Below are 27,834 nucleotides of genomic sequence, written 5' to 3'. Positions count from 1 at the left end.
TATAATAAAGAAAGAAAGAAGGGAGTCGAGGGCCTCTGTCAGGGTGGAAGGAGCTGCTGGTAAGACAAGAGGGGAGTCTCGTACACATGGCCCAAGGGCAAAGCTTACCTGGCTTATTGACCCGTGCTCGAGATTTTCTACCTCCAAACTTTCGATTCTCTCGTCACTTTTGTTGTCCGAAGGCTGTGCAAAAGAAAAAAACCAGTTCATCCACAAATCACTAGTACACACACACAACAATAACAGCCAGTGCTAATACAATCACTTTTCCCGCTTGAATTGAATTAGATTCGTCGTTATCAGCGGCAGCACTTTCAGTCTGACCGATGAGGACGACTGCCAAACTCCATTAGCCTGTGTAATTTCTGACAAATCACCAGCTGAAATGTTTCTTTTTGGGCAGTATAGTAGTGGGAGGAGGAGAATTTGGTGGTTGGTGAATCAGTGTCCGAAACGAGCCACACGAAAAAACACTTTTGGCAATAAGTTACTTCTCCTTCCAAGCGTAAAACAAACTCTGAACAAGTTGAAGCAACGAGGAAGAATAAAGAAATGACAAAACCGCACATCCACACTCACACACAACACACTGGGGGCTGTTGCTTTTTTGGCAGCAGCTCGGTCGGTTAATTTTCCCAAAAAAGATTAAAAAAAGGGGGCTAGCAGCCAGCCATACAACAACCAACTTCTTCTTGGCCAAAAGGTGTAAGCACGACTGACTGAGCGCCCTCTCTTCACCATGCCCATCAAGGCTATTGCCGCCCCGGCCCTGCTATCAAGCTTCTCCTAGTCGCCGACAGGTGGTGTACACTACGTATCGTCTGCTAGCAATCTCTGTATACTTTTACAGCCCGGCGAACTCATTGACTTTCCATACGGCTTTCGGCGATCATCAAAATGGATAGTTTGCAGTTATGATCAAAAAAATATATATCTTTTGGAGAGCGTGATTGTAATAATCCCGTTTTTCCATCTCCTTTTTTGGGGGTGGTTGGGTCGTTTTTGGGTGGGGTCGCATACCAACACACACAAATGCTCTACTGAGATATTTTCCTTTCACTTGTTGATTGACTCACATCTTATAGACTATTTGATTTTTTTTTCTTACTTACAGGTTGGGTTGATTATGCACAGTATTTACATATTTCTTTTGTCGAGTGACATCATTGGCTTTCTTCATGCATTGATGGCAAATCACCAAAATGGATTTAATCCTCGAGCATTGCATTCTATACGCAAGATCCTACAGGGGCTTATAATTCTCCGGGGGGAAAATGGATTACAATAGAAATTTAGTGTGTAAGCACAGGTGGATGCTGAAGGTTATTTATGTAATACAGAATAACTGTTACACAAATTCCATTAGGGTTTATCAGGTATGGTACACACCTTTAAGGTAAAGTTGGATTTAGAAAGGAACACGGTCTAGATATTCACTTCTCAGGAATCGCCCTGTGATCTGTTGGCGAAGGTCACTACTTTCTCGGAATGAATAAATACAAAGAAGTAAATAACATAGCATATACTAGCTGATATACCCTATTGCGTTAAATCTCTCTCAGCTAGGGACTTTCAGTTTTCTCTTGGAATATTTTGATCGAGACGAATGGAAAATCCTTCGTGCATATTCATCCGTAAAAATCACCCTTGGAATTTTTTCAAATAATTTGCATATGCATTACTTTCACCGCAATGTGGCACTTGAATAATCTACAGCGCGGGAACTTTGAACCGTTTTCTTTTTGATTTTTGACCCGACGAGATTTTCCGCATCCAATAAAAACGGGGGAAACTCAGCAACGACGAGTTCACTCCTGTTTAGTGATAATGTTATTGTTATTACCTGGCAGAAATATATTTCCAGACCCAAAAAAAATTATCAACGAGAAAATCTTAATGTATCCGGTGGCTTTCAGCATTGGCCCAAAACGAACTTTCGACAGGAAATGAAACATTCCTGCACATAATTTGACACACCCGGATGAGCTCGGTATAGCTAAATGTGAGCACAGCTTTTGACCGTAAGTCCTGATTTACGGCCAAATTAAAAATAAAAGATGATGTCATTCCAACCAAAAAATACATCACATCTTCAAGAATGTCAAATATTTTCCTACAAGGAATCTGGCCATTTTCAAGGGTACATTTTTGTCATATTCTTCGGCTACCGTCAACTCGGATTGAATTGAATTTTATTTACCAGAAGCGTACGGTCGTGAGTGGAGTGTGGATCTCTTATTTTATCAGCCATGAGTTTAGTCAAGAGACTAGGCAAATTGGCGTTTCATTTGGTGAAGATTTCCATTTTATTGGCGTTCGTCTTTGTGGTTTTGACTGGCAGAAATAATAAGAGCGGCGAGGTAGAAATAAGTGGCGCGAAAAACTGGAACAATTTGAATAACGTCGTCCAAGGTCTAACGGGACAGGAGATGGCCGATTATCTCCAGTGGTCAAATTCATCATCCTGTCGGCTGGCCAACGATTTTGGAGGTGTCATGATGTTGTTTGGCATCGACGGACAGAAAGCCGTTTGCCTCGACACGGAGGTCCGGCCAATAAAGGGCAAATGTTTGGTCTACTCGTTCGGCGTCAACAACGAATGGTCATTCGAGGACGCCATGGACCAGTATGGATGTGACGTGTACGCATTCGACCCGTAAGAATATCCTAAATTAGGAGAGAGAAAAACTGAATTCATTATTTTTTAATCTTATCTCAATTACCATATTCGTCAAGTTCTATGAACAAGTCGGATCACGACCGTGGCGACAAAATCCATTTCTTTCGCTACGGATTGGGCGGCCGGAATATTCTGAGAAGAGAAATGACGGAACCGGCCGTCTGGCGTCTGTTGCCACTCTCCGATTTCTACCGGGCGATGGAATTGCGTCACGGTCACGGCCGGATCATCGATTACCTGAAAATCGACATCGAGAAGGACGAGTGGGAGGCCCTGCCGCAAATCCTCCAGTCGGGAATGATGGACAGAGTGCGCCAGCTGGGCGTCGAGATCCACTTGCCCAGCAACGGGAGCGTCGCCGAGTTGAGCCGTTTGATCGGTATCGTCCGCTCGCTGGAGAATTACGGAATGATCCGCTTCGACTCGAAATTGAATCCCTTTTCCGAGCAGTGGATGGAGCCACTCAATCTGGACAGTTACTCGTCCTACGAGCTGGCCTGGTACAACGGCCGGCTTCGGCGCAATCGCAGCTTCTACTACGACTAATGAATCATGCGGAATGTATAAACGAACGTGATTATTTTAACAATACATCAAACAAATTCGACTTGTTAAACGAATGGCTCGTGAATGTCAAGGTTTTCCCTTGTTAAGGTATCTGTACGAATTCAAATATATGCGTTTTGAATTATGGAATGTTTGGAGAATTTGTTTTTTTCCGTCTAGCCTGCGGACGTAAATCTATCTTTTTATACGTATAAGGCCATATATGCATACGATTTTATTTATCAGAGAGAATTTTTTAAAAAAATTGAAATCGCTGCGAAATAAACCTCTGCACAAGAGATTTCCCCTTGGCGGATGTATTCGCCGCTGGGGGTTTTCCAGCATCTGATTTTTGTTATTACCATAAAACACAGTTAAATCTATTCTTTAAAAAAAAAAAATTGATTGGATGAAAAAAATGTTGGGCCTTGAACAGATTTGAATGACCTCACGCAATCAAGTTGGTATAATCCGATTAAATAACATATTAGCGCAAGTAAAGTCTAAACTAACTTAAAAGTGTATTCCTTTTTATTCTATTCTGTCTAGCTTAAGGCTTAATAAAACTTTGGTAGGTTCTGTCTGTTAAGAAGCCCTGGGCTGCTGACCTTTACTGTGTTCATTGGTCGATCCGCAATGCTGATGATAAAATAATTAGGTACCACCACCACCAACATCAGCCAGTGCACTCCTATATTCCTCCGATTTTGTTTGTGGGTAGTTCTCGTTCGATGGCCGGGATGGAAGCAACATCTTCAGTTCACACCCAAATTTCATATTTAAATTTTATTCAGATATATCAGGTTTGATCGAAAACCAATCAAAACAAAAAGCTTTCTCCTTAAAAAAAAGTTGCAGACCCCGTTTTTTTTTTGATTATTTGGTTATTTTGGCCGGCAGCTCTCTCCCTTATTCAACCGAAAGTAAATAACCGGAATCGTTATTCTATTTAGTATATTTCGACATGTTCTTGTTTGAGCAGAGATCAGATACACGTTTGATTTCAATTGAATCTTATTTCATTTCTAGGATCAAAGGAGGTGATGCAATTCATCCGCTGGCTGGCCAGAATTGCAACTTCATTGGCGACGATGAAAACAACGCTGGTGATCGCCATGGGCGCCATTTCGACCATTGGAATAGTGACGATCCTTTCCCTGGGCTTCCCGACGGCCATTCCAGTCTACCAGTGTCTGCAGACGACATCTCATTTCCCGTCGTCCAGTCCGTTGCTGGTCGACTGGAGTCTGGTGGACGTCAACGCGATGGACAGCAAGCAGATTATGGATTACTTCCAGTGGAGTAACGCCTCATCGTGTCGGCTGGCCCAGTACTTTGGCGGCGTGACGTTTCTATTCGGAGTCGACGGCCAGAAGGCCGTCTGCATGGACCCGGAAATCATGCCGCTGGCCGGCAAGTGCCTCGTCTACTCGTTCGGCATCAACAACGACTGGTCGTTCGAGGAAATGATCGAGCGCTACGGCTGCCAGGTCTACGCTTTCGACCCGTCGCTCAATCTGACCGATCACGATCGCAACGGCACCAACATCCACTATTTCAAACTGGGATTGAGCTACCGCCAGGAGCATTTCCAGGACGGCTGGCGAGTTCAAACGCTGTCGTCCATCTACGACAAACTGCGGTCGGAGAAGCGACACGCTTCCGACCGGATCATCGACTACCTGAAGATCGACATCGAGGAGGACGAGTGGACGGCCCTGGTCGACATCCTGGACTCGGGCATGCTGGGCAAAGTCAGACAGCTGGCCATCGAGATCCATCTGCCGTTGGAGGGCAACATTAGCAGCTACCGGCGGCTGGTGAATTTACTCCGCTCGATGGAGGAGCAGCACGGAATGGTCCGCTTCGACTCGAAAATCAACGCCTACTCGGAAGGCCGTCTCAAGCCTCTGCTGGGCATGATGGGCTACGCCTCGCACGAAATCGCCTGGTACAACCGCAAGCTCAGACGGAGAGAACGCTACTACAACGAGTGAATTTTGTATTTTAAAAACGTGTCGTGTGTATAAATAACAAATTTTTCAGAACTAAATGAAAATTATATGATGAGAAAAAATGACGACTGTTAATTTTAATATTTTATACCTGAGGAGAGCAATTACATTTAACAAATACACCCATTCCCAGGATCGCAAAATTCAGGAGAGTAGCCTTTCAAATCGGCCGCCATCTTATTGTTATTATTATCATCATCGTCTACAATTGAATCGGGAGAATAGAGCGATGAGGAAGATGTTCTACGCAATTGGCGATAGCGTGACGACAAGAGAATAAAAACCAGCGGCCGGTATATTATTCGCACCGTGAAAAAATTCAAATTTCGGCTAATTTTAGTATATAGTGGCCATTATTTTTTTGTAGTTAGCGGTGGTTGGATAATATATAAGAAAGTGGAACTCGGTTATTATTTAGATCCTCTTCCTGTCCTTCTTCTTCTGTACTACTCGGTAGCGCCACATCAACCATAAAACATCGCATTAAAGAATAATATAAGCCTAGCTCTCTGTGTGTTGGTTAACACATACCGCCACCTTAATTCAAATTTCGAATGTGACGTCGCGCTTTTTTGTTTTGTTTTGGCTGGGGGGGTTTTCAAACGTCGCGGTCGTTTTCTAAAATAAAATATAACAAGAGAAAGAAAGTCCCGAAATAAGCCCTTGAGGAGAAGGAAAATAAAAACATTGAACATGGCCACGCCCTTATTGTCCATCCGAAATATAGGCGCGTTCTTTATTTTTTAAAATTCCCTCTCACTTTATATGAATGATGTCCGAGTCACCCTGGCCATCTCCAGTTAACCGGAGATGTTTAGTTCTCATTTTGATTGAATTGGTTTCGTACAAGGTGTATTATATAAAAAGGAAATATTATTATATCACTAGGTGGTATTCGTCGCCTGTATGCAACAACAACCGTGTTGTTGGGAAATCCCGAAGAGAAACGGCCAACCAATTTCAAACTGCCATCTGTGAACGAATCGACCAAAGTCGTTTGGTTGACAGATTGAAAAATAAATCAATAATCTAATAATCTTATTCCTGTTCTATTTTATAATATAAAAATTTTTTTTAAACAATTTTGGGGTTTACCGACGACGGCGGTTGAGAGAGTCACCGGGTTTGAATAAATAAAACAAAATGATTGATCTACAATATGCGACAGCACTGGACTAGTATTTAGAAAACTAAACCGAAAGGAATGGAAAGACGTAGCAGACACTGTTTTTTTTTTTTAAAAAAAAAAACATCCCAAAGATTTGTTGTTTTTTTTCCGTTGAAAAAGATAAGACCCAAACTTTCTCTCGGAGTCGGGGCTGGCCGCCATTCGATTGGTCCGTTTCTCCTGTTAGTTGTGTTGTCATTTTCTATTTTCTTGGCGAGATACTACATTCGGTTGACTGTTTTTCAAAAGAACCCGTTGTTGTAGTACAGCAGTTCATCATTGGGATCCTCTTGTTTTGTTTGTTTTCCTCCAGCCAAAGTCAACCGGATTCTATCCAGAGAAAAAGTTTGATTTGGATTCTAGAAAGAAAATGAGAGAGAACTTGAAACACTTCCTCTCTCGTTTCCAGTCGATAGTTTTTTAAGAAGAACCCCCCCACAATTTCCCCCCCAAATCCCTCCCTTTTTTGTTTGTTTCGGTTCTCCCATCGGGACCTGCTGCTGGACAACAAGGGCCGGGCTTCTTCTTCTTCAGTACCCGTCTCCACTTCAACCAGCGCAGCCGTGCGCTTCTCACCTGGTTCCCATCGTCTCTCTTGTGTGAAAACGCGTTGAACAATTTTTTCGATTCGGTTGGACTCAATTTGTGCTTCTTCTTCTTCTTCTTTTCACAGAACAAAATAAGGTAAGAAATTGTCTAACATATCGCTTCATTAATTCGAGTTGCGCTTAATGACTTTTGGCGTTCGTCACGAATTTTCCCCTAAACTTAAAAAAGAAATAAATTACCAACAAAATAAAAATAAGCCAAGCAGGTCACAGAGCTAGTAGCTCCTGCTTTCTCCGCACAAGATCCGCAACGTGAGATCGGCCAGAGCCAAAAGAAGACCCAGGCCAAGAAGGTCGTTATAAAATCTTCTTCGTTCGTTTTGATTCGTTCAAATTCACTCCCGGAATGATATATTCAATTGAGCTTTTCTGCGACCAGACGTACGTTAGGTTTTGTGCCATTGTTTAAAGGGAAATAACGTAGAGAGAGAAATACATAAGAGAGGGGGGCCCCTGGAACAACCAAAAAGTGGGTCAAGTGAAATGGAAAGCACAACTCCCTCGCTCTTTTTTTTTCTTTCTCTTTCGAGTCGTTTCTATTCTCCTTTTTCTCTGCTGTGTGTGTGTAGAATATCATATCGAGTTTCATTTTTCTTTTTACCTTTCCATTTATCCCTTTGGTTTGTTGGGGAATCATTTTTGTCCGTTTTTCCTCGGGTGGTTGATTTCTCGGTGAACATTTTTCTTCTTCGTGTCGTACCACAGTGGCCCATCATTAGAAAAAGCCAAACAGGAGAAAGACCTTAATTAATTTCCAGGTGGGAATCGGTCGCCATTTTGTCAAGTTGCATAGCCGGTCAACCAACCAGGTAGCTCCGAATAACAATGCACACACGAGTCACGTACGCGGAATTCGAACTGGGAATCAAACCTTTCACTTTCGATTGTGCAAAGATAAAAAAACAAAAAAACAACCGTATAGCCTTTGAACAACAACTAACATTCACAAAAAAGTGAGAGAGAGAGAGAGAGAGAGCTCCTAGATTTGATTATTAAGAAATTAGGAAACGAATTCAATCCGAACCGGTTTTAAAATATCAACTGGAATGATTTGCGCTCGAAATTTCTAAAGGTGCACACACAACTGGAGGGCGTTTGTTACATGTAGGAAGTCTGTCTGACTTCCCGAATGCTTTAGTCTACGTATGTCTCAGGGTCTATACAGTTGAAAATAAGAATATTCAAATGTTTCATTTTTGATCCTTTCACTTTCGCCAACTGCATATTATCCAACAACACGCCAATGAGATTTGCGGTCTTCAACCAACGCCATTTGTTTGGGTGTTGTCCGTCTCAGGGCTTGTAGCTCTATAACTGTCCAACAAGTAAACTATATCGTACGTTCAAACTCTCTCGTCTTGTTTCCCAACAACAATTTATTTGTTTTCCTTTTTCTAAAAAAGAAGAACTACTACTAGTAGACTACTCCAAATAGAGAAAATTAACTGTGTCGTCATCTAATATCTAACCAACGACGCGATGGAAGCACTATATAAACGTCGAGAGAAAGTCGACAGATTTGGCAACAGATCTAGGCTGGTCACGGTCTTGTAGTCAGCCAAAAAATCGTGACTGATATAGTATGTGTAGATATTAGAATTTTAACTGCTGGATGTAGTATATCATCTCTATCTGCCTGGCGACTGACGTGAATGAGGACGACAATCCTTGTGAAAAAAAGATCTCTCGAGATGTTATATGTCAATTGGAGCGCGTAGAGACGCCCTGAAGGTCTTAACACACATACGATCAACGCCAACACACAAAAATAAAAGCCTTTAAGCGAACGATGGAAGAAGCTCTCCATCAGCCTCAATTGTTTGTGTCAACTAGACTACGAGATTCAAGTGTTTAATGTTACAATCACGCTCCCATTAGATGACGTCATTCCCGTGTAAAGTTAGATGACGTCGTTATTACAGGTGCGTGAAATTCCGCAGGAAAACCCCCATCACGCGGAGCCTATAAACGGCCAACTGTTTTTTTCGGCTGGGCTTCAATTGTTGTTTCCCATTCACAAAGTGGAGTAGTAGGTGAGCCCACACCAAAAAGTCTAACAGCTGCGACATTACAGACAATTTAAAAAAAGACGAAGAAACTTCTTCTTAGCTCCTGTATGCACGGTACTTTAACCTGCTGGCTGCTGTACGGTCACCGGAACGAGGCCCAACACCCAACACGAGGAAAACTTATATCCTTTAAGAGTTCTACAATATCTATAAAAAATGAGGACCCGAGAGAGAGAGATAAACACACTATTAAGGTTACATATACACACTACAGCGTGTGTAAGAGAGTTCGGCTGCGGTTAGTTTCTTTCCGACTGGGCGCGCATCTCGTCGTCCGATATAATCACCGATTTTTCACGGTCGACTCGACGTTCAAAAAAGACGTTCATTAAATAGAAAATGGACGTAGTGCGTTGGAGGGGGGGGGGGATAATAAAGAATTATATTAGATACTACCACACCAATCAAAGTCGTCGCCAGGAATATGTACAAGTTGCGCTAGGTGGTAGTGCTGGTGTGTTGGTGGGGCTGCAATTGCCAGCTGGCCCATTGACCTCGATCCTTATTTCTTCTTTTTCTCTCTGCTGGCTGGTTATACAACAACACACACAGATACTATACACACTATACGGGCTGCGGTGATAGTTTGGCTTGGCTGGGCTTGGCAGCAGCTACCGTCCGCCAGTTTTCTCCGCCAGTGTGACTTGATCGTCTGTCAGGTGCACAAGTGCCGACCGCAGTTCCGTGCGTCCAACGTCATAAGATGAACCTCCGCTGGATAATTCCCGTTGTCTGTCTCCTAACAGGTAAAAAAATCAACAAAATTTCAATTTTAAATTTGGATTTCATATTTGGTTGTTTAGTTTGGTCTAGCGCAGTGGCGCAAAGGCAAACGGCCAAGGCCGGCACCACCTCCTCCGTCTCCAGCAGAAACAATAAGAAAGTCGTTTGCTACTACGCCAATTGGTCGGCTTACCGGCCCGGCCAGGCTAAATTCCTTCCGCAGAATATCAATCCCTACCTGTGCACTCACCTCATCTACGCATTCGGTGGATTCACCAACGATTTCACCCTGAGACCCTTCGACAAGTGGCAGGACATTGATCAAGGTTCTTTTTCGACCCTTTTTTTAAAAAATGGCCCATTTGGGACTGTCAATTGTTTCTACAACTTTCTCTGTTATCTCTTTCTTGCTTGGTGATTGGGTGAAACTGCAATTCAAATCAAAAGGGGGTTACGCCAAATTCAACGGTCTCAAGGCTCACAACAAGAACCTGAAGACTTTGCTGGCCATCGGCGGATGGAACGAAGGGTCGGGACGGTTCTCCAAATTGGTTGCCGACCCGGAGACCCGCCAGAATTTGGTGCGATCGGCCATCAAGTACCTGCGCCAGCATCAATTCGACGGCCTCGATCTCGACTGGGAATATCCGGCATCTCGCGAAGGCAGCCGGCCCTCCGACCGAGAGAACTACGCCCAGCTCGTCAAGGTAAAAATCCAACCAAATCTTTCAAGGGCTGTGTCATCATCACATTTGGTATTTATCATTTCCTGGGGAATTCCAAACAAACAGGATTTAAGAGACGGATTTAATAACGAGAAAGGCAACCGAGAGCGGCTGCTGTTGACCATGGCCGTGCCGGCCGGTGTGGACACGATCGAACTGGGCTACGACATCCGCGCCCTCAACAGGTGCGCTATTCTTATATTCCGTTTTCTAACCGAATTGTTGACGAACAGATGACAAAACCGTTATTATTAACACATTTTTCTGTTGTTACTTGTACCGTGTCGTGCGCAGGGACTTGGATTTCATCAACATTCTGAGCTACGACTATCACGTCGCCAGCGAACCCCAGGTGAATCACCACGCTCCGCTCAGAGCCCGCAGCAACTTTGACGACGTGTTTGACCCCAATGAAGAGCTCAACATCGTAAGCCAGTCTCTCTTTTGATCCTCTTCTCTACAACAACGATTCTCTATGGTTGAATTTATTTTATTTTATTTCACGAAATGAAAATTCAGGACGCGACGGTTCAGATTTACCTGCTCAACGGGGCGACGGCCGACAAACTCGTCCTGGGCATTCCCACCTACGGTCGGTCGTTCAAATTGTCTAGCCCAGATCTGGCCGAGCTGGGAGCTCCGGCTGATGGTCCGGCCGAGGCCGGCAAGGCCACAAGGGAGAAGGGTTACCTGGCCTATTACGAGATCTGCGAGAAGATCGGAGTCGAGAACTGGGTGGTGGAAAAACCCGAGCCGGAAGCTGTCGGCCCGTTCGCCCACAACGGATTCGAATGGGTCGGCTACGACGACGAGGAAATGGCCGCCAAAAAAGTAACAAAACAAAATTGAAACCAAATTAATTTGTAGAGTTTAATCGATCGATGTACACAGGCGCAATACGTGGTGGACAACGACCTGGGCGGCATCATGTTCTGGTCGATCGACAACGACGATTTCAGGGGCCAGTGCACCGGAAGGAAATATCCGCTCATCGAGGCCGCCAAGGCCGCCCTCTACGGCATCACTCTGCCACCTGTGGACCCGATCAACGCCATTGAAGATCGAAATCTGGAGACCAGCACCGCCAGCTCCAAGTAAAAATTGCATTTTAAATTATTCCTTTCATTTGATTCAATTTAAAATTCAAATTGAATGTTTGTGCAGCACTTTGATCCGGCCATCTTCATTGAGACGGCCGACATTAAACGACAGGACGAGAGGACCTTCTCCGACAACGACGACCAGACGTCCGGCAGTCACTCCATCCGGAATCCAGTCACAACAGTCCCAGGGCAATTTCAATCCTTTTACTACCCCGGAGCCACCGACTACCCCGGATTCGATCGTTGATTTCGAGTGCAAGGAAGAAGGTTTCTACCCCAACGCCAAAGATTGTAAGAAATACTTTTGGTGCCTGGATACCGCCGCTGGCATGGTCTCACACATCTTCACCTGTCCGGCAGGTGAGTTCGACTCAACTCCAACAACAGCTGCAACAGCTGTTATTATTCAATTTCTATTTTTATTTTGCGGTAAAGTAACAAAATATTTTGATGTTTTTTTTTTCTTTTTTCTTTTATTATTAGGTTTGCATTTCAACAAGTTTACCGACTCGTGTGATTACGCAACCAACGTCATCTGCAAAACGGGAGCCGGGGCCACCACGACGACGACGACGCCCAAACCGTTTCTAACCATCAGCAGCAGCACGACAACAACAACTGCTAGACCTACAACTACTAGGAGGCCAACAACAACAACCACCACCACCACAACAACAACTACTCCCGAGCCGGAGCAATTCGATTACGTCGACGAAGTTGTACCCCAGTCATTAGCCAAAAATTCCGATTCCACGCCGGATGAACTGCAACAACTTTTACAACTCATTAGCGACTTGGGTTCGTTTTAATATTTTATTATTTTTTAAAACAAGCGGCTAATTATTATGATGTAATTGAGGAAAGAAATGTAACGGTTTCTAATTGTTGACGATAGGTGGCGTGGAAGCGGTGAAACAGCTGCTGGAAAAGAACACTGGAACGGGGCGCGGAAGGAAAGAGGACGACGGCCAATCCATCCGTCTTAGCACGGCCCAACGTCAGGCTCTCGAAAAGGTTATCCGCCCGTCTTCGGCACGGTTAGTTGCACATTTGTATAATAAAAATGGCGTGTCGAGAGCCGATTCTCTCACACACAGCACGGGGGTCCTGCGGGGCAAATTTTTTGGTTTCACATTAATTTTATTCCATCCAGCAGTCTATTATTTTTGAGCTGATGAATGACTCGATTGTTTCACAGGGAACAAAGCCAAACGGAACAAGAAACTTCCACCCGAAGGGCCAGCAGACCCAATTCACCGCAATATTCAACTCTGCAACGCAGACGGCCCGGCAACAACCAAACCTCAAAGTAAAATTTGAAAAATTTAAGAATTTTTCCAATTTTTCTCATTTCATATTTGTAATCATTTTAAATTATTTTATTTTTTAAAAATAGACCCGAGGAGGAAGTCGTAGAAGAAGTGGCCACGCCCTCGACAACCGTTCGCTCGCGAGTGGCCATCAACATCATCCGGACAACAACTGAAGAGCCGCAACCGACCGCTCAACCGCAAGGTAAAAAAACCGAAATTGTTTTTTACGTAATTGCGTCATTGTGTGTGACACAACAAGTGCGTAAGTTTTTTAGCCACGATTGTATATGTAACACACATGTTTTCCCTAAACACAACTTGCGTGACTTTGTGACAACAAAAACAACAACAACAACTGGACAACACCACTTTTCAACTTGATGATGAACACACGCAGTTTGGCGTCGGGCGACGTACAGGACGTCGGAGGCCGATTCGGCCCACCCGGACCATTTGTCCATGACCGACAATGACGTGATGCAGGTGGCCATGTCGGGCCATTTGCTGGTCGAGTCCAATTTGACGGACGAGTTTCATAACAGCGCCATTCCCATCCGGCGCTTCACAACGGAAATCCTGGACAACGATCCGTCATCATCCGACGACGACGGCGGCACTATTATTCCGTCCGCCGATTATTCCGAGACTGTCGAAGGCGATGAAGACGGCCAGGCGTCTGCCGTCAGCAGCCATGTCCCGGCAGTGCCTGGACTGCGCAGCGATTCGACCAGCTCCCTGGAAAAATACTTTGATCAGCAGTTCACCAATTTCCAAATTGCTCGACTGCCGGCAGTCGACTGGTCACTGCGATCGGACGGCCATGACCAAACCAAGACTGTGGTGAGCACCCGACACGACTGGCCTGACTAAAAACATGAACCACTGACACTTGTCCATCAACCCAATTTGCATGAATGAAATTAATTGAATAACGAATTAACGGTTGAATTTTGAAATGGCCAGGCACGAGTAGTAGCTCCACCACGTCCAGCAGCATCTTCGACGATCCGGCGGACGCGAATCCAGCCGACATCTTCGGACTCGACGAGGAATTAACATTTGATTATATCGACACTGAATCTCCTTTCGCTTTATTCGATGCCACAACGACGACCACTTCTTCTACGACAACGACAACAACATCTACGACGACACCCTCGACAACACCAACAACCACCCGGAGAGTTGTTTCCCGACGCCGGCCGCTCAACTCCAGGGGACAATCGACAACGACCCGGGCGCCAACAACAACCCGAGCCTCGCCCGTGACGGAGAGAACAACCAGGACAACATCGACCACGCCCATCCCGAGAGCTCCGATCGTCATCGCCATTCCGGCGCCCATCAGCCGGCCCTTAGGGGACGATTTCGCCAAACGTCCCGTCGTCGCATTGACCACCGATTCATCACGACCCGCCGGACTATTGAACGTGACCCGACCGAGGGTCAATCAGGACGATATCACGGGCGATGCGGAAGTGTTCCAGCAAGGAGGAGCTCCGGTGGGCCAGAGCGTCAACGGCAACGTGGTGGAGATTGATGAAGACGGGCGGGTGTTTTGCTTCGACGTGGGCAATTTCGCCTACCCGGAAGATTGCGCCAAATTCGTCCACTGCGCCAGAGGCCCTGGGCGAGGCGATTCGGAGCCCATCAGCGGATGGGTCCACACTTGTCCTCCGCGTCTCTCCTTCGATCCGGTCGGAGCCATTTGCAACTGGGGTTCGCCCGTTCGTTGTCGACAAATTTAAAACAAAACAATTTGAAACAAAAAAAACATTAACTCATCTATACTTTTTTACTCTTGACTATATCGAATATCTTTTTTTTCGTGTCTGCCACTGTCATTTGTGTAAATAGTGGGAACAAAGTATTTTTCTTTTCCTTCTTTATCTTATTATCTTTTGATTTCAACATTTTTCTTTTCTTTTTTTTTTTGTTATTTACACACACGCCAGACTCTCTTGATTTTTCTATATTTTTTTAAAGAAAACGAAACTCAACAAAATCAAATTTACAATCAACTTTTTATTTTTTTTTTTAGTAATTTCTAATTTTTGTTTGTCGCTGGAAAAACAAACATTATTCCGGTTATATCCTTTGAAAACTGAACTATCCGGAATTATTTGTTCTCCTCCTGCCGCCCCCTCCAATTTTTCATTTAATTCAAACTCTCTGATTTACTGTAAATATAACATACACCAAACAAGGCCAATGAAAAGCAACAAATATTATAAAAAAACAATAAAAAAAAGAAACAGACAAAAAAGCAAACCTCATTTAAAAAAAATAATGAAACTTTTCTTTTATTCTCTATTAAAATAAATAAATAAAACTTTTGATGTTTCGTTCCCGATGGCCTGGTGGAATCAAGGTGAAACCGGTTCGTACACACATATAAAAAGAGAGTTTCTATTGTTACAATAAAAAAGTATGATATAGTATACACATAATCCGCTGTCATCCTAATGATCTTTCCAGTCCATCCAAGTTGAATCGACCAGTTCAAGGAAACAGGAATAACTCGTCAGAGAACTAAATCTGGAAAGTTTTGATTTTCTTTATTTTCTTCCTTCCCAGAAATATGTCTGTCTTCCACCTCTCATCCCGCACGTACACGAAGAAGAAGAAGAATACGTCCAAGCCAAGACTAAACATCAAATCGCGTGTTGTTTATCCAACGGAGAGAGACGCTCCCTGGGTGACGCTCGACCCTGAGACTTTTTTGTTTTTCTTTTCCAGATGAAAAAGAAAAGATTCGCCGCGTCACGCAACTCACAGTGTTTGATTATTTATTCCGTAGCCGAGGTTATATTGCTGGATAGAAGTTTGGATAATACAGTGATGCACCCCACGGCGGCGGCGGCGGTATATCGGCCGCTGGCGCAGCGGCAGTCAAAAGGCAACGCTGTGCCGCCAACAATCAAGCTGCGCACTGTTTAAAGCTCAACAAAATGCGGCGGACCCTATTTTTAGTTTAGAATCAAACCAAATTGTAACCTGAATTTAAATTTCTTCAACACGAGTTATGATTTGAATTTCCGCAGTGCCGATTTGGCGCAGTAACTCAACTAACGGCGCGAACTTTGAATTCGACCAATCAGAGTAAAACCAGACACGGAAGATGGCGATAAACGATAACAACTGCCACTAAATCAACACCAACTATTTCCAAGGTGAATCACCTTTTTTTTTGGTCGTCTGCAAATAACAAAAGCGCAGAGTGAAAGGTACGGGTAATATGTCTGAGGGTCACACGTACACTGAACGCGTTAGATAACGGGGACGAGGAAAGACAAAAAAAAAAATCTATTAATAATCGATCGATATTGACAGTTGCTGTCAAGCTGTGGGTTTTTTTCACCAAAGATAAACAAAGATGAAGAGCCCTCTCACACTCGACCGCACTTGTATAATATTTTTGCGGGAAATTTAAAAACCAAAAAAAATTAAAATCAAAACGCTACATCACGAATAAACAAAAAAACAAAATGTTTTAATATATTCTTTTTAAAATCATTTATTTTTATTTTTTCTAAATTGTACCTAAGGCGAAAAACGGCCCACAACACACACCGCCCTTTTTCATGCCGCGCAGAGCAGAGAGAATCTCCCGCGAGTAAAAAAAGTAGACTCAAGGGCTCACTACTGCTCATGCGCCGGAGCAGTACGGAGCTTACACACGACAGTGGTTCCCTGTACATATATATATAGACGTTAGTACCGACAATGTTTGCCTCAGTGTTTTATTGACTATAGTTAGGAAACGGCGTGCCGTGTGTGCCCGTGTGTGAGTGTGTCGCCCAATGGAGAATGAGAGAATCTTATCTCTCCGTGCTGCCTGCCACCACGTCTACATATGATCTCGTTTCTTTTCTTTTTTTAATATTTTTATTTCCCTGTTTTTCTTGCGGTTAGACACACACACACACATCCGCGTAACTAAAACGAACTCTTAATTACGTCACAGCAGCCCCCCCCCCTCCCAAATCACTATCGACTTTTTGGGTCTAACGACGGATGTGTTCGACCATCAGCAAACGGATATCATTTGACGACGCATTTCCATCAAGGTACTACTGTGTACATTGTACAATTAATTCCCTTGTTATACATTATGTTGGGCGGGGATCATCGGGATCGTTAAATAATTGATTGGATGATTTATGTTCTTATTGTCTGTCGCCTTGTCGAATAGGAACGGGTCTAATCAACGGCACCGTTGGACATAGTTAGACGATTGTTTATCAACTTTTCTCTGCGTGAGTCCCCCCACACACACACAACGGTCTTATCTATCTGTCGCATAGCCAATCGTTCTGGCAACCGTTACCATAGTGTGTGTGGTTTTGTTTCTCTTTGTAATAGTCCACAAGTGCCACATCTCTGCTGTGTTAGTCTATCACCCGGCTAAAGTGGATAAACTTTTTGGAACAAAAATTATTTGATCGATTTCCAATTTCAACGTGGCGTCCAGGCGACAGTAGTAACAGAATAAAGGCAATCAAAATAAATAGCTGATAATTTATTTTTTTTTTTTAAATTACCAAGAGAGAGAGATACAGAAATAGCCTACCCACTCCTCCTTTCTCCGGCAGTAGTAGTATAGTACGACAGGGATGTTTTAAGGATGTGTCAATTGGGGCGTGTTTCAAGGGCAAAGAGATTGGAAATTCTTTGCATTATTGATGCCATTCTCACCCCCCCCCCCTCCTCCCTGGAAAAGCACATGCTTATATACATCCGCTGGTATTTTCGTCTATTAATACATAACGTCGTATACGTCGACCAAATGGAAATTTGAACGGGAAAAACTAAACAAAATTAAAATTGGAAAAAAGTGTAAAAAAGTCCTTGGGCCGTTACGACCTGTCGACCTAGTCCTCTAAATCAATCCCGTCTCAGGGTCATTTGGAATTGATTTAAACCAAATTTGGGTTCTCTTGCATAACCGCTTTATTTTTTCCAAACTGCCGTATAATAGAGATAATAATTCCTATATTTATCTGGCTCCTTTTCAACCAAAAAATCAGTGACGGCCTAATCCAATCCGATGGCGTCAATCTCTTCATTCTCACCCTCTCTCAAAAGGACTAAAGGAAAATGTTTGGTATATTTTTTATTTTGCTCGAGTGTTACGTTATGATAACCAGAAGGTCACGTCCGCTTTGTAAACAATCCCAGACAGTTTGCGATGCGGAACCGGACGACAGAGACAAGGAAGGAAAAAATGGCGTAACAGAATAACGTCATAGCATGGCTGGCTTTCTAGTGCTATAGAGAGAGATGAATACAGGCGAGCAAAATACACAAGGAAAATATGTCAAGAGAAAATGAAAGGCAACTTGTGTTCAGTACGACAAATCTTAGTGTATAGAGTGAGAGCATATGCTGGGCTGGTGGGTCTATGGCAAGTGACGTTTCTTGTTCAACACAGGAAAAATATTAAGGTCCGAACGACTGTGTTATTATGACAGCACCCTTGACCCATTTGTGGGACGGACGCCAGCTGGAACCCAGAAACGCCTGGCCCGTCGTCCTGCTGTCCAACCTGGAATTTGATCAGGACTCTCGACAAACTATTCCAGGGGGGAAAAACACAAACCAAAATGAAAGGAATTTGAAAAGACAGTTCCACATTTTTGACTGAATCCTTCCACGCTCGAAAATGTCCATCGCTCTGTCAATCAAATAGTTTCGTTTATAGACTTTGGGTTTTACCCCGCATAGTTGTCTCATACCAGAGAAGATGTGTAGTATAGATTTAATGTAAAATAGAAAAAAAATAAGTTTCTTTTGTTAGGGGCTTTGAAGGTCGACGGGATTCATTTATTCCAGGCATGGCCTAGCTAGCGTCGGGCCAACGGACATGTATCAATCCAGTCACGTTGCCCCTCATGTGTGTGTGTGTAGGCTGAGTCTCATTTTGAAACAGCTCTTGACCGAAAATGGTTGGCATAATAAAATTCTCTCCAGGGGAGATGTAAAACTAACTAACAGTATTATATACAGCTCAGACATACGTATATAGTCTGCGGTATATGTGTGTATTTCGGTTTTTCCGGCTATGTCTATATGCGTTATGCAACTTTGAGGGGGGTGGGACAAAACTGTGTACTACCATCTCTTAACGAATCTATACACAAGGCAGTTTGATTTATTTTGAAGTCATCAGCGAGGCTAATATGAAATAACTGCGGGCCTGGTTTTTTTACCATAATGCTGGGCCGCCGCCCCCATTTGGTTATAAAAATTGAAGTTAAATGGGACACCAAGAAAATTGTTACGGGGTTTTTACAGAAACGTAATAATAAGGAAAGAGAACATGCAAATGATATTCCACAAGCAGGTTTTTCTTCTAATAACATTCCAGTCAGAGAGTCAGAGTCTTTGAGCTTTTAGGGGAAATTTTTTTCCGTTTGATCTAACGGCTAAATGAACCGCATTTCTTATCTCTGCTCATTTTGATTCTTCACTTTTTTATATACTAAACTGGGGAATTAAGCGCCAGTAGCTAAGGAAGCTTCAAAGGGAGTAGTATACATTAATTCCAACACACGTACTTGTTCTATTTTATCAGTGTGGTGGCTTGGAGGGGGTGAGAGAATAATGGGAGTCGACCGCACGTTCGGAGATTGCGTTGCGTAAGACAGGAAGAAGCTCGTTTGTTATCAAATTAACAAGCTGTTAACGGAAGAAGGGATAACAAATCTCACAGTGTGTGACACACAAAACCCCAGCACATGTCCTTGCCAGCCCAGGTCCTTGCCACCCATTTCAGCTTTTTACCTTGGACTTAACATCCAAAAAACATTTGAAACTTGTCGACCATTTCAAACTTCCCGCCTAAAGCCATACGGTATCTATATAGTACGTCTAGGCCTGCTGTATATGGGTGAAACATCTGGACTCTTCTTCTGCTGTGTATAATATTACGTATCGATTTTTATGACTTTAGCCAACCGGTTTTCCAAAATCAATATATACATGTTTATTGGAAAAGCTGTAAAAATCGATTCCGAATGTGTCTGCTGGCCTATTTTTTCATTTGGTTGGCGGGGCGGCTGAGGCTGGTGGTGGCCGTTTTCTTAGAAATTCAATTCCGCACTTGGAAATTGGAAAAAAAACAAACGATCATTATTTATTTCCTTTTGCTGACAGAAGGTGCCGTTACGTTGGTGACGCCATGATGGCGACGAGGCCGGAGACAATCCGGGTCGTCGTTTGGCTGCTGGTCCTCATCTTAGCCGTTGGAACGAGTCAACAACAAATGCATCCGGATGCATCGACTGTGACTTTGAGAAACAATTCCAACTTCATCAGCAACAGCTGGAACAGAGCCGCCAGGCATTCCCAGCCGGAACACCACCACCGGAACAACCAGCAGAGTCCGTGTCAGAGATGCGGTGACGAGTGCGTCTTCCAGGACGGCCAGCACCTGATCTGCCACAATGTGTCTCGTTTCACGCCGGAATGTCTGGCGGATTGCTCCGCATTCGTCGTCAGCCTCACCATCGTCCAGGGTGGATTCAATACGATGAACGAGTCCGGTCTGCCCGCCGGCAAATTCACGCAGCTGCAGAATCTAACCATCCGGCACAGCAACTTGACCATAATGGAATGGCTACCGCATCCGGAGCGGCTGATCCATCTGGATTTATCCAACAACACCCAATTGCGTGACGTGGCGTGGCACATTTTCAACCGGACAACTCAACTGGAGATATTGATCCTGGCCAACAATACGCTGTCCCGCATGGCCAAACTGTCAGATGATTCATCTCTGGCGAATTTGCCCGGCTTGTCGACGCTGGATCTTTCAGGTTAGTTTGGCATCACCGCATAACTTGGAGAATAGACGCTGGTGGCCGGTCAAGATCGATAGGGTCATTAAATGTGCAATTGTCCGCTCCTCTTATCCGCTCAGCGGTCGATCAATAAAACGGCCAGCAACTAAAATGGATGTGTCTGTCCGTCTCTCAGGTAACGAATGGGACTGCGTTTGGGACTTCCAGTTCGTCCTGAAACTGCACGAAAGAGACGCCCTGGTCAACGGCGATCACCTCATGTGCAAAGACACCAAATCGCAACAAGGATCCTGGATCGAGTGGAATTATTCAATCGTCAAAAGAGAAACAAATAAAAAGGTACAACAATTTCTGCGTGTTGGTTTTTATAGATCCGTCAGCCGCAGCCGTCAGCAAGAGCTGCACCTGTCTATTCTCACATAACTCTATGGGAAAGAGCCTGGCGTAAGACGGATAACAGTTGAGTGTCGGCCAAAATAAATCAGAAAAAAAAAATCGTTTTAGCTGGTCATTGTTGGTATTTTTGAATTGACATTTTGGCGGGTAAATCAAAATTGATCGGTTGTCTTCTCTTTTTCAATTTGGAACTGCAGACCGTCAACGCTGAATGTCTTTCACGCACGAAATGCTGCGACTGCAAATTCACCAGCGAAGGCAAGGAGGGTCGAGTGTCTTACACGGTTCAAGTCGACTGCTCTTACAAGCAATTGACGTCATTACCTGCTCAATTGCCAAGCTTTACCAACGAGCTGGACGTGACTGGAAACAACGTAATTTTAATCACGACATTTTTTAATTTTTTCGAAATCATTTTACATTGAGCATTTCCACAAGGCAGTTGACGAGTTTGGATCAGGTCATCAGGTATCGCAATCAGTCGCTCAAGATTCTGATCGCCGACGACAACCAGATCGTGTCCATTCGCAATTTATCCAACTCGGATTTCATCCGCAATTTCAGTCGGTTCAGTTTGAAGAACAATTACATCAGCCCCTATGAGGTATGTACGCACGATATGATTTCTATTGAATCTTTAATTACACCGTTCCTTTAATGCATAGATTCCATTGGAAGACATAGTTCAAGTTCCGACCGAGTTCCAAACTAAATACATTTATCTTTACAATAACTCTTGGGAATGCGATTGCAACATGGCAACCAAAGTACGGGTACGTATTATCAACGATGGATTCAATTATTTTATATTGTATGTCCATTTGATATCAAAATTCTTTTTATGATCTCTGGATTTTTTTTATCTATTAAAGGACTGGCTGTGGAAGTACCGCAACATCGTTAACGATTCATCCATCTTGCTATGCTCACGCGATGGTAAAAAGGTAATGATAATAATAAAATGTTCCATTCTAAAAAGATAAAAAAAATGAAAACCCCCAAATGGTTTAAAAATAAATTTATACGATTGCCGGCCGGCTATTGTAGATTCCAGTGTTGCACCTGTTGCCCAATCTGGTGTGCGAAGGTAGTCGGCTGAACGACACGGCGGCGCTGGCCGAGCAGGAAGAGCACGAAATCTTCCTACTCCACGCCATCATCTACGTCGAAGTGACTGCCATTTGCGTCCTGGCTCTGAAATTGGCATACGATTTTTGGCACTATTTCCGTTACGGTTCGGTAACTATTTCAATACTAATGATTTCATTGACAATTTTAAACAACGTTAAGGTTACTATTTCCAGTTACCTTGGATCGCCACCAAGTTGCTCTAAACCGACAACAACAACAACAACCAAAATTGATCCAAATCAAATGGAAAATTTCGGGATTAAAAAACAATGCTCACATGATTAGGATGATGGTTGTTACAAACATTCTTCACGACGTCTAGTCGCATTGGTCGTTTCACATTAGATGACGGCCGTTATTATTATTATTATTATTATGTTTCCTTGTTAATTACTATATGATGCAAACATTTTAAATTGTGTGCGGTTACTCGTTCATGTGCCAACTTGATCAACGCGTATACAAGAGTTGCGTAATCCCTCGTTTTCATTCGGTTTCCGATCTCCCGGTGGTAATGTGTGTGTGTGTACGTGCGTGATATAAATCGATTTGTTTTCCCCCCTGTGAAAATTCACATGTTGTAAATAAGCCAAAGATCGTTAAGTTCGACAAATATATGTTTTTCCAACTTCTATTTTTACGTCGGTTCTTATAGCGTTATTGGATCAACTGGATATGTGCCAAAGGGGTTTTTCTTTCAACACATTTTTCGTAACACAACAGGATCGATTCAGGACTTGTCGAAAAATTCCTTGGAGCCATAGGGTACACATAGCGGCTGGTGGCGGTTGAAAATATGTTGGGCTGGTCATGTGGTTAGCGCGTTGGATTGTCGTGATGATAGTCGTGCGTTCGAACCCCCGACAGTACAAGTCGTTCATTGAGATGATGATGAAACAGTTCTGCTACTGAGTGTTAGAGACGATAACAAATACCAAACCTTCTGATCAATGAAAGACTTTCATTTAAATAAAACACATTTATCGAATTTGATTCGGTTTTGATTTGCAAATTAAAAAAAAAAGAAGAAAATATATTTGTTTCCGCGTTTTCGGCTTGCTGTTCTTTGCATTGCGTGGCAATGCTGTAGCTATGTTTAGTTACATACCATCTCGAATTTTTGTCATGCAGTCGTAGTGTGACTCAGTCAGTATCGCCTGATTGAAATTTGTTAATCTTGTTAGTGTACGACTTTCAAAACGCAATAAACGTAGAAAACAGTATTCGTAATTCGTATTTGGGAAGTCCATTGGTAAGGTCTACTTTTTGTTTGATACTTTAATATGAACTAAATTGAAGTATGTTGTTGTTGTTGTTGGTAAACATGTCAAGTCATTCAAATTTTATTTGTTTATAAATTCCCTTAACAGGAAATACTGTATGAAAATGAGGGTTTTATGTGTCATCATCTTGTTTATTGCCCTGTCCATGGGTGAAGCTGTTAAATTACAAAGGTATGTGATATTTTAATTAAAAAAAAGATAATAAGTATCCATTTGTGTCCATGAAAAAAAAATTCTAAACATTCCATGATTATTTTTATACTTATTGTGAATTTCAGAGAAACCTTAGAAAAAGTACCTTCAGTAAGCAAAACACTGGAGAGTGTTGGAACTTCGATCAAAGTTATAAAAAAAAAATGGGGTGCTTCAGAAGCAGGTCCAACCACTGAGGAACTTAAAAACTACATGGATGTAAGTTGACATGTTATTGGAAAACTTGGATACAAATAATACAAACTTTTTTCCTTACAGGCTCAGTACTATGGACAGATTACCTTGGGAACTCCACCACAGAAATTTAATGTTGTATTTTACACTGGTTCAGCTAATCTATGGGTCCCATCAACCCATTGCCATCTAACCAACTTGGCTTGCTGTATGAGAATTATTTTAATTTATTTGGCTGTATATATATTAACTTAAAGTTCTCTCAAATAATTCTTAGTGCTTCATAGCAAGTATAATGGAGGAAAATCACAAACATACAAGGCTAATGGAACAGATTTTGCTATTCAGTATGGATCTGGAAAATTGTCTGGCTATTTGTCTACTGATACGCTCGGCTTGGGCGGAGCCCTGGTGAAAGATCAAACGTTTGCCGAAGCAATCAGTGAGCCCTCTCTCACATTCGTCGCAGCCAAAGTATGAATTTATTGTTTTCTTTAATTACTTGCTTGTTAACTAATATAGATTGGTGCAGTTTGATGGCATCTTGTGAATAGAAACGTAAGTGAACCAGTCGTTGGACCTCCCACAAACAACGTAGCAGAGATACAGGCTGCAACTAAAGCAATTCAAGTGGCCCAAAATTGTGGTGATTAATAACCAGATATTCACTATTGCAACTACTATAATTTTACCTTTACAACTAGGTATTTCAAAACTACAAATAAATACCGATTCTCAATTCTTGATCAAGTGCATCACGCAGTGGATGCCCAAATGGCAAAAGAATGGCTGGAAACTTAGTACCGGAGGTGACGTAAAAAACAAGGAACAGCTGGAAGAGCTCAATAACATGTTGAAAAAGAGTATCAACATAAAATGGGTATGTAAAAAAATGAACTTTAACTTTAATTCGGATATCTTACAAATACTGAACAAAATATTTTTGGATTTTTTAAATAGAATTATGTCAAAGCCCACAAAGGGATTGAGGGAAACGAATATGCTGACATGCTCGCCAAAGCAGGAGCAGCTAATTACAAGATCAAGACCAACACTAAAGATAATGTCAGATTTAAGCCTTACTGAATGGTTTTAAGAGAAAGTCATTTGTTGTGATGTAAAATTCTGCGCTATTGATTTCCAATGCTGATTGAAAATATAAAATTTCGACAAAAAATTTCCGTTAAATCGCAGGATAAAATTTGGTGCACTTTCATTTGGTTATGCATTAATTTGTGTTTTCTATTAAAACAGTAGTCCGCCACTCACAGAAACTAAAAGCCATGGTTTAATTATAAGCAACATTCCATGAGGACCAGTTATGTCTATTTGTCTAACCTTTATTCTGCAAATTAATATGCCGTCGTAGAGACAGATGGCAACGTCATATTCACATTGAAATCATGAAATGTAATAATTAATTGGAGACTCAGCAATGGTGACAAGAATAAATTGAAGCTGTTTAACGGGAAAATTTAGTGAAATAAGCAAATGGAAGGTTAGGTTAACAGGAGGGAAACACCGAAGTCAATCAATAGACTAATAGACCTTTTTCACAATGCGGAAAGTCGGGATTTTACAATCCGGCAACGCCGCAATCGGCCATCTTTGTTCTAATTAATTTTTCCCCGTGTAAATTCCCATAAGGAATCGGGGTCCCTTTCCTTTTAATTCATTTTCTACTTATTGGTGTCTTAAATCCAATATATTTCTCGTGGATTTTGTTCCCCGAATAACTGGTAACATTTTCATGTATGGAAAGTATTACTTGTGGCTTATATTAATTATGTAATTTGAACTTTCATTAGGTTGTTTTGATTCTGGAATGTCAAAACAGACATGTTGTGTGTTTGTGTGTCTGAATAGGTCAGCCAAGTTATGTATTTAACTAAAGATGTTGACTGGGCATCTGGCACCAACACGTAATCATGAGAATAATTCCATTGGGATGGCTACTGTTAAAAGAATTAGTCGCTCTGTAAGAAGGCAGATTGCTAGTTTATGTTGAAAGATGTAAGAGGATGGTATATTATTTATATTGATTATGTCATTTCAAACATTACTTAACATATTTCATCATTTTCTCCCATAGACACCCACACGTTCCAAAATATGCAGTAACTGATGTCATGAAAGATAACGCTGGAGATACCCAATGCAGAACACCTTTGATTAACACATCAACAAATTGGTGAATCAACAAACAAGCAGCATCCATCTACCTGCAACACAGCTCTTGCATTAGAAAACCAGGCATTGGTTCTTCGAATAAAAGTATTGAAAAATGAAAAGACAATAACTAGTTGAAACAGTGTCACATCTTCAGTATCTGTATTAAAAACTTCTTTTCACCTCGTTTAATACAATGTTTCTCTAGAAAAAAGAATCGTGAGTATTCTTAAACTGATAAATAAATAACGAAAATGAATCAGGTAGCCTAATAAGAGGGAGAATGGGACGAATGGGAGGGAGGAGGGCGTACGAAAAAAAGGGGACCCACGTTTCCTCTTCTCCCCCATTCGTCCCATTCTCCCTCTTCTCCCCGTTCTTCCCTAAAAAAAAACGTAAACAACACGTTTCATTAATTTATAAAAAAAAAACGTGAATTCAAAAAAAAAAAAAAATTACATCACAATATTCCCTATTAATTTACCTATTTAATCACTGCTATACATTACTTACAAGATAAACTTGGAAGAAACTACACTCTATCTTCGGAGAGACCCTCACAAAACCCATAAGAGCTCATCAAAACATTAACTCAACATGGCCGCCGCGAGGTTGCCATGGCTGGGGTACGCGTAGTTGGTTTGCTCTATTCGTCGCCGGCGCCAAAAGACCGCTCCCTTTCTTACATCATGGTCCATCATTGACAACGGGTTTTGTAATAATATAGACTGAATTTGCGCCTTATAAATGAATGATCATTTTATTGAAAAGAGAGCATATTTTATCGCATCTTGATGAATAAGATCAAGGCATTAGAATCTTATCATAACCTATATCAAAGGTGCAATCTTAGTTCGATTAATTCCCTAAACACCATTGAAATTTACATCAGGCGCAACCTATAAGTACACATTAATTTTGGAGCCAATTAAGGTATAATTAACTATCCCTAAGGTCTGCAGCTTGGGGGTTTTGGGTTTCAGATTGTGGCTTCGAGTATCTGTTCGGTGCGGCTGACGCTGCACTGACTGAAGCCTTAAATAGCTACTCGTCGACCCATGAAGTAGCGCGACAATGAGGGAAGAAGTTAAATACTCTCTCAATCGAATGTTAAATATAAGTACAAAGTGAAGAAAAACTGAAGTGATGAAAGCATAACAATATGAACAGGTGCCATTCGTGTATAACTAGACTTATACGTATGCAGTGATGTGCTAATCAATACGATTTGCATGTCGCAACAAAGTTCACAAAGAGGAATTTTTAAAAAATAATAATATCATGTTTTTTTAATGACATTTTCTTTGCCCGACCAATAATCGTCCCTATAGTATCGTCCCTATAGTGCCTCACTGCCTTCTTTGCGTGTGTGTGTGTGCTGCTGCGTTCATCACGGGAGAATCGGAGAATCTAATGAAACGTAGCAACAACATCGGGTCCGTCTCGGTCCTTTCGTCGTTGGTTCGTTTCCACATGCCAACATTAAATTAGTCATATTGGTAGTAATTTTGCCGGAAATTCCGTGATGGTCTAGTATGGTAAATACTTATATATTAATTAATTTTATAAGTTCTAACACAGCGACAGCTATAGAATACAAGTGACTCCGAGATGTCACAGTCTTAGTCTATTACGGCCATTGGCAGACTATTGATATGCTATCGTGATTTTTTAATGAAATAAAAATGACAAACAGTCCTTTGGATATTTTGC

The 27,834-nt window shown here is 42.3% G+C and overlaps 6 protein-coding genes, 1 long non-coding RNA gene and 1 other non-coding gene across 13 annotated transcripts in view; 7 read left to right on the top strand and 1 right to left on the bottom strand.

The window, feature by feature from the left end:
* The window catches only part of LOC124198230 (unconventional myosin-XV-like), a 40,476-nt gene extending 39,764 nt beyond the window's left edge, over positions 1–712 (bottom strand). The window contains exons 1-2 of one of the 3 annotated variants that reach the window (XM_046593984.1): positions 260–699; positions 109–183 (exon numbers count right to left, since the gene is read on the bottom strand). The gene's annotated coding sequence lies outside the window, so the exon portion shown is untranslated. Of the gene's footprint in view, positions 1–108 lie in introns of all 3 variants that reach the window. The other 2 variants (XM_046593986.1, XM_046593985.1) reach the window with 2 other exon arrangements.
* Positions 713–2,201: 1,489 nt separating this feature from the next.
* LOC124196736 lies at positions 2,202–3,371 on the top strand. Its single transcript, XM_046591917.1, has 2 exons — positions 2,202–2,656; positions 2,737–3,371. The coding sequence occupies exons 1-2, from the start codon at positions 2,250–2,252 to the stop codon at positions 3,224–3,226; spliced, it is 897 nt and encodes a 298-aa protein (XP_046447873.1). The 5' UTR covers positions 2,202–2,249; the 3' UTR covers positions 3,227–3,371.
* Positions 3,372–3,951: 580 nt separating this feature from the next.
* On the top strand, positions 3,952–5,554 carry LOC124196665 (probable methyltransferase-like protein 24). Its single transcript, XM_046591821.1, has 2 exons — positions 3,952–4,149; positions 4,256–5,554. The coding sequence occupies exon 2, from the start codon at positions 4,270–4,272 to the stop codon at positions 5,221–5,223; it is 954 nt and encodes a 317-aa protein (XP_046447777.1). The 5' UTR covers positions 3,952–4,149; positions 4,256–4,269; the 3' UTR covers positions 5,224–5,554.
* A 1,004-nt stretch (positions 5,555–6,558) lies between these two features.
* LOC124196593 (oviduct-specific glycoprotein-like) lies at positions 6,559–15,157 on the top strand. 2 transcript variants are annotated; one of them, XM_046591735.1, is made up of 15 exons: positions 6,648–7,093; positions 9,639–9,832; positions 9,890–10,135; positions 10,257–10,516; positions 10,601–10,719; positions 10,829–10,961; positions 11,054–11,365; positions 11,426–11,628; positions 11,699–11,997; positions 12,121–12,435; positions 12,533–12,674; positions 12,836–12,946; positions 13,034–13,152; positions 13,348–13,790; positions 13,914–15,157. In XM_046591735.1, exons 2-15 carry the CDS (start codon positions 9,790–9,792, stop codon positions 14,004–14,006), a joined length of 2,838 nt encoding a protein of 945 aa, XP_046447691.1. In that variant the 5' UTR covers positions 6,648–7,093; positions 9,639–9,789; the 3' UTR covers positions 14,007–15,157. The 2 variants fall into 2 exon arrangements, with proteins under 2 accessions (XP_046447690.1, XP_046447691.1); XM_046591734.1 differs by lacking the exon at positions 13,348–13,790 and having other exon boundaries at positions 6,559–7,093.
* A 1,420-nt stretch (positions 15,158–16,577) lies between these two features.
* On the top strand, positions 16,578–22,916 carry LOC124197410 (protein singed wings 2-like). Of its 2 annotated transcripts, none has more exons than XM_046592857.1 (9): positions 16,578–17,020; positions 20,109–20,770; positions 20,931–21,094; positions 21,349–21,525; positions 21,594–21,755; positions 21,817–21,924; positions 22,024–22,095; positions 22,199–22,390; positions 22,456–22,916. In XM_046592857.1, exons 1-9 carry the CDS (start codon positions 16,968–16,970, stop codon positions 22,483–22,485), a joined length of 1,620 nt encoding a protein of 539 aa, XP_046448813.1. In that variant the 5' UTR covers positions 16,578–16,967; the 3' UTR covers positions 22,486–22,916. The 2 variants fall into 2 exon arrangements, with proteins under 2 accessions (XP_046448813.1, XP_046448812.1); XM_046592856.1 differs by having other exon boundaries at positions 16,592–17,020; positions 22,199–22,385.
* A 246-nt stretch (positions 22,917–23,162) lies between these two features.
* Positions 23,163–23,232, top strand: LOC124198890. Its single transcript, XR_006876752.1, has one exon. It is a non-coding gene; the product is annotated as a small nucleolar RNA snR61/Z1/Z11 (small nucleolar RNA).
* Positions 23,233–23,334: 102 nt separating this feature from the next.
* On the top strand, positions 23,335–25,153 carry LOC124197411 (lysosomal aspartic protease-like). The gene is made up of 8 exons (XM_046592859.1): positions 23,335–23,534; positions 23,653–23,736; positions 23,844–23,976; positions 24,037–24,160; positions 24,230–24,426; positions 24,485–24,598; positions 24,657–24,832; positions 24,913–25,153. Exons 2-6 carry the CDS (start codon positions 23,663–23,665, stop codon positions 24,500–24,502), a joined length of 546 nt encoding a protein of 181 aa, XP_046448815.1. The 5' UTR covers positions 23,335–23,534; positions 23,653–23,662; the 3' UTR covers positions 24,503–24,598; positions 24,657–24,832; positions 24,913–25,153.
* Positions 25,154–25,563: 410 nt separating this feature from the next.
* LOC124197412 lies at positions 25,564–26,338 on the top strand. 2 transcript variants are annotated; one of them, XR_006876128.1, is made up of 3 exons: positions 25,564–25,691; positions 25,761–25,965; positions 26,045–26,338. It is a non-coding gene; the product is annotated as an uncharacterized LOC124197412 (long non-coding RNA). The 2 variants fall into 2 exon arrangements; XR_006876129.1 differs by having other exon boundaries at positions 25,761–25,976.
* Positions 26,339–27,834: the final 1,496 nt, after the last annotated feature.

The sequence above is a fragment of the Daphnia pulex genome, chromosome 7 (assembly GCF_021134715.1).
Source record: "Daphnia pulex isolate KAP4 chromosome 7, ASM2113471v1".
NCBI classification, from domain to species: Eukaryota; Metazoa; Arthropoda; class Branchiopoda; order Diplostraca; family Daphniidae; genus Daphnia; species Daphnia pulex.
The sequence above is the reverse complement of the archived record's forward strand: the minus strand, read 5'-3'. Positions and strand labels throughout refer to the sequence as shown.

What these genes read in the sequence shown, in the direction of transcription:
- LOC124196736 (XM_046591917.1), top strand. Translation starts at nt 2,250, where the DNA reads ATGAGTTTAGTCAAGAGACTAGGCAAATTGGCGTTTCATTTGGTGAAG. An exon ending in GACGTGTACGCATTCGACCC is followed by an intron (nt 2,657 to 2,736) that starts GTAAGAATATCC and finishes ATATTCGTCAAG; the next exon opens with TTCTATGAACAAGTCGGATC.
- LOC124196665 (XM_046591821.1), top strand. Translation starts at nt 4,270, where the DNA reads ATGCAATTCATCCGCTGGCTGGCCAGAATTGCAACTTCATTGGCGACG.
- LOC124196593 (XM_046591734.1), top strand. Translation starts at nt 9,790, where the DNA reads ATGAACCTCCGCTGGATAATTCCCGTTGTCTGTCTCCTAACAG. An exon ending in GTGGCAGGACATTGATCAAG is followed by an intron (nt 10,136 to 10,256) that starts GTTCTTTTTCGA and finishes TCAAATCAAAAG; the next exon opens with GGGGTTACGCCAAATTCAAC. An exon ending in ACAACTCATTAGCGACTTGG is followed by an intron (nt 12,436 to 12,532) that starts GTTCGTTTTAAT and finishes TGTTGACGATAG; the next exon opens with GTGGCGTGGAAGCGGTGAAA.
- LOC124197410 (XM_046592856.1), top strand. Translation starts at nt 16,968, where the DNA reads ATGTGTTCGACCATCAGCAAACGGATATCATTTGACGACGCATTTCCA. An exon ending in AAAGAGAAACAAATAAAAAG is followed by an intron (nt 21,095 to 21,348) that starts GTACAACAATTT and finishes TTGGAACTGCAG; the next exon opens with ACCGTCAACGCTGAATGTCT. An exon ending in GCTCACGCGATGGTAAAAAG is followed by an intron (nt 22,096 to 22,198) that starts GTAATGATAATA and finishes CGGCTATTGTAG; the next exon opens with ATTCCAGTGTTGCACCTGTT.
- LOC124197411 (XM_046592859.1), top strand. Translation starts at nt 23,663, where the DNA reads ATGAAAATGAGGGTTTTATGTGTCATCATCTTGTTTATTGCCCTGTCC. An exon ending in GAAGCTGTTAAATTACAAAG is followed by an intron (nt 23,737 to 23,843) that starts GTATGTGATATT and finishes TGTGAATTTCAG; the next exon opens with AGAAACCTTAGAAAAAGTAC. An exon ending in TCTAACCAACTTGGCTTGCT is followed by an intron (nt 24,161 to 24,229) that starts GTATGAGAATTA and finishes AATAATTCTTAG; the next exon opens with TGCTTCATAGCAAGTATAAT.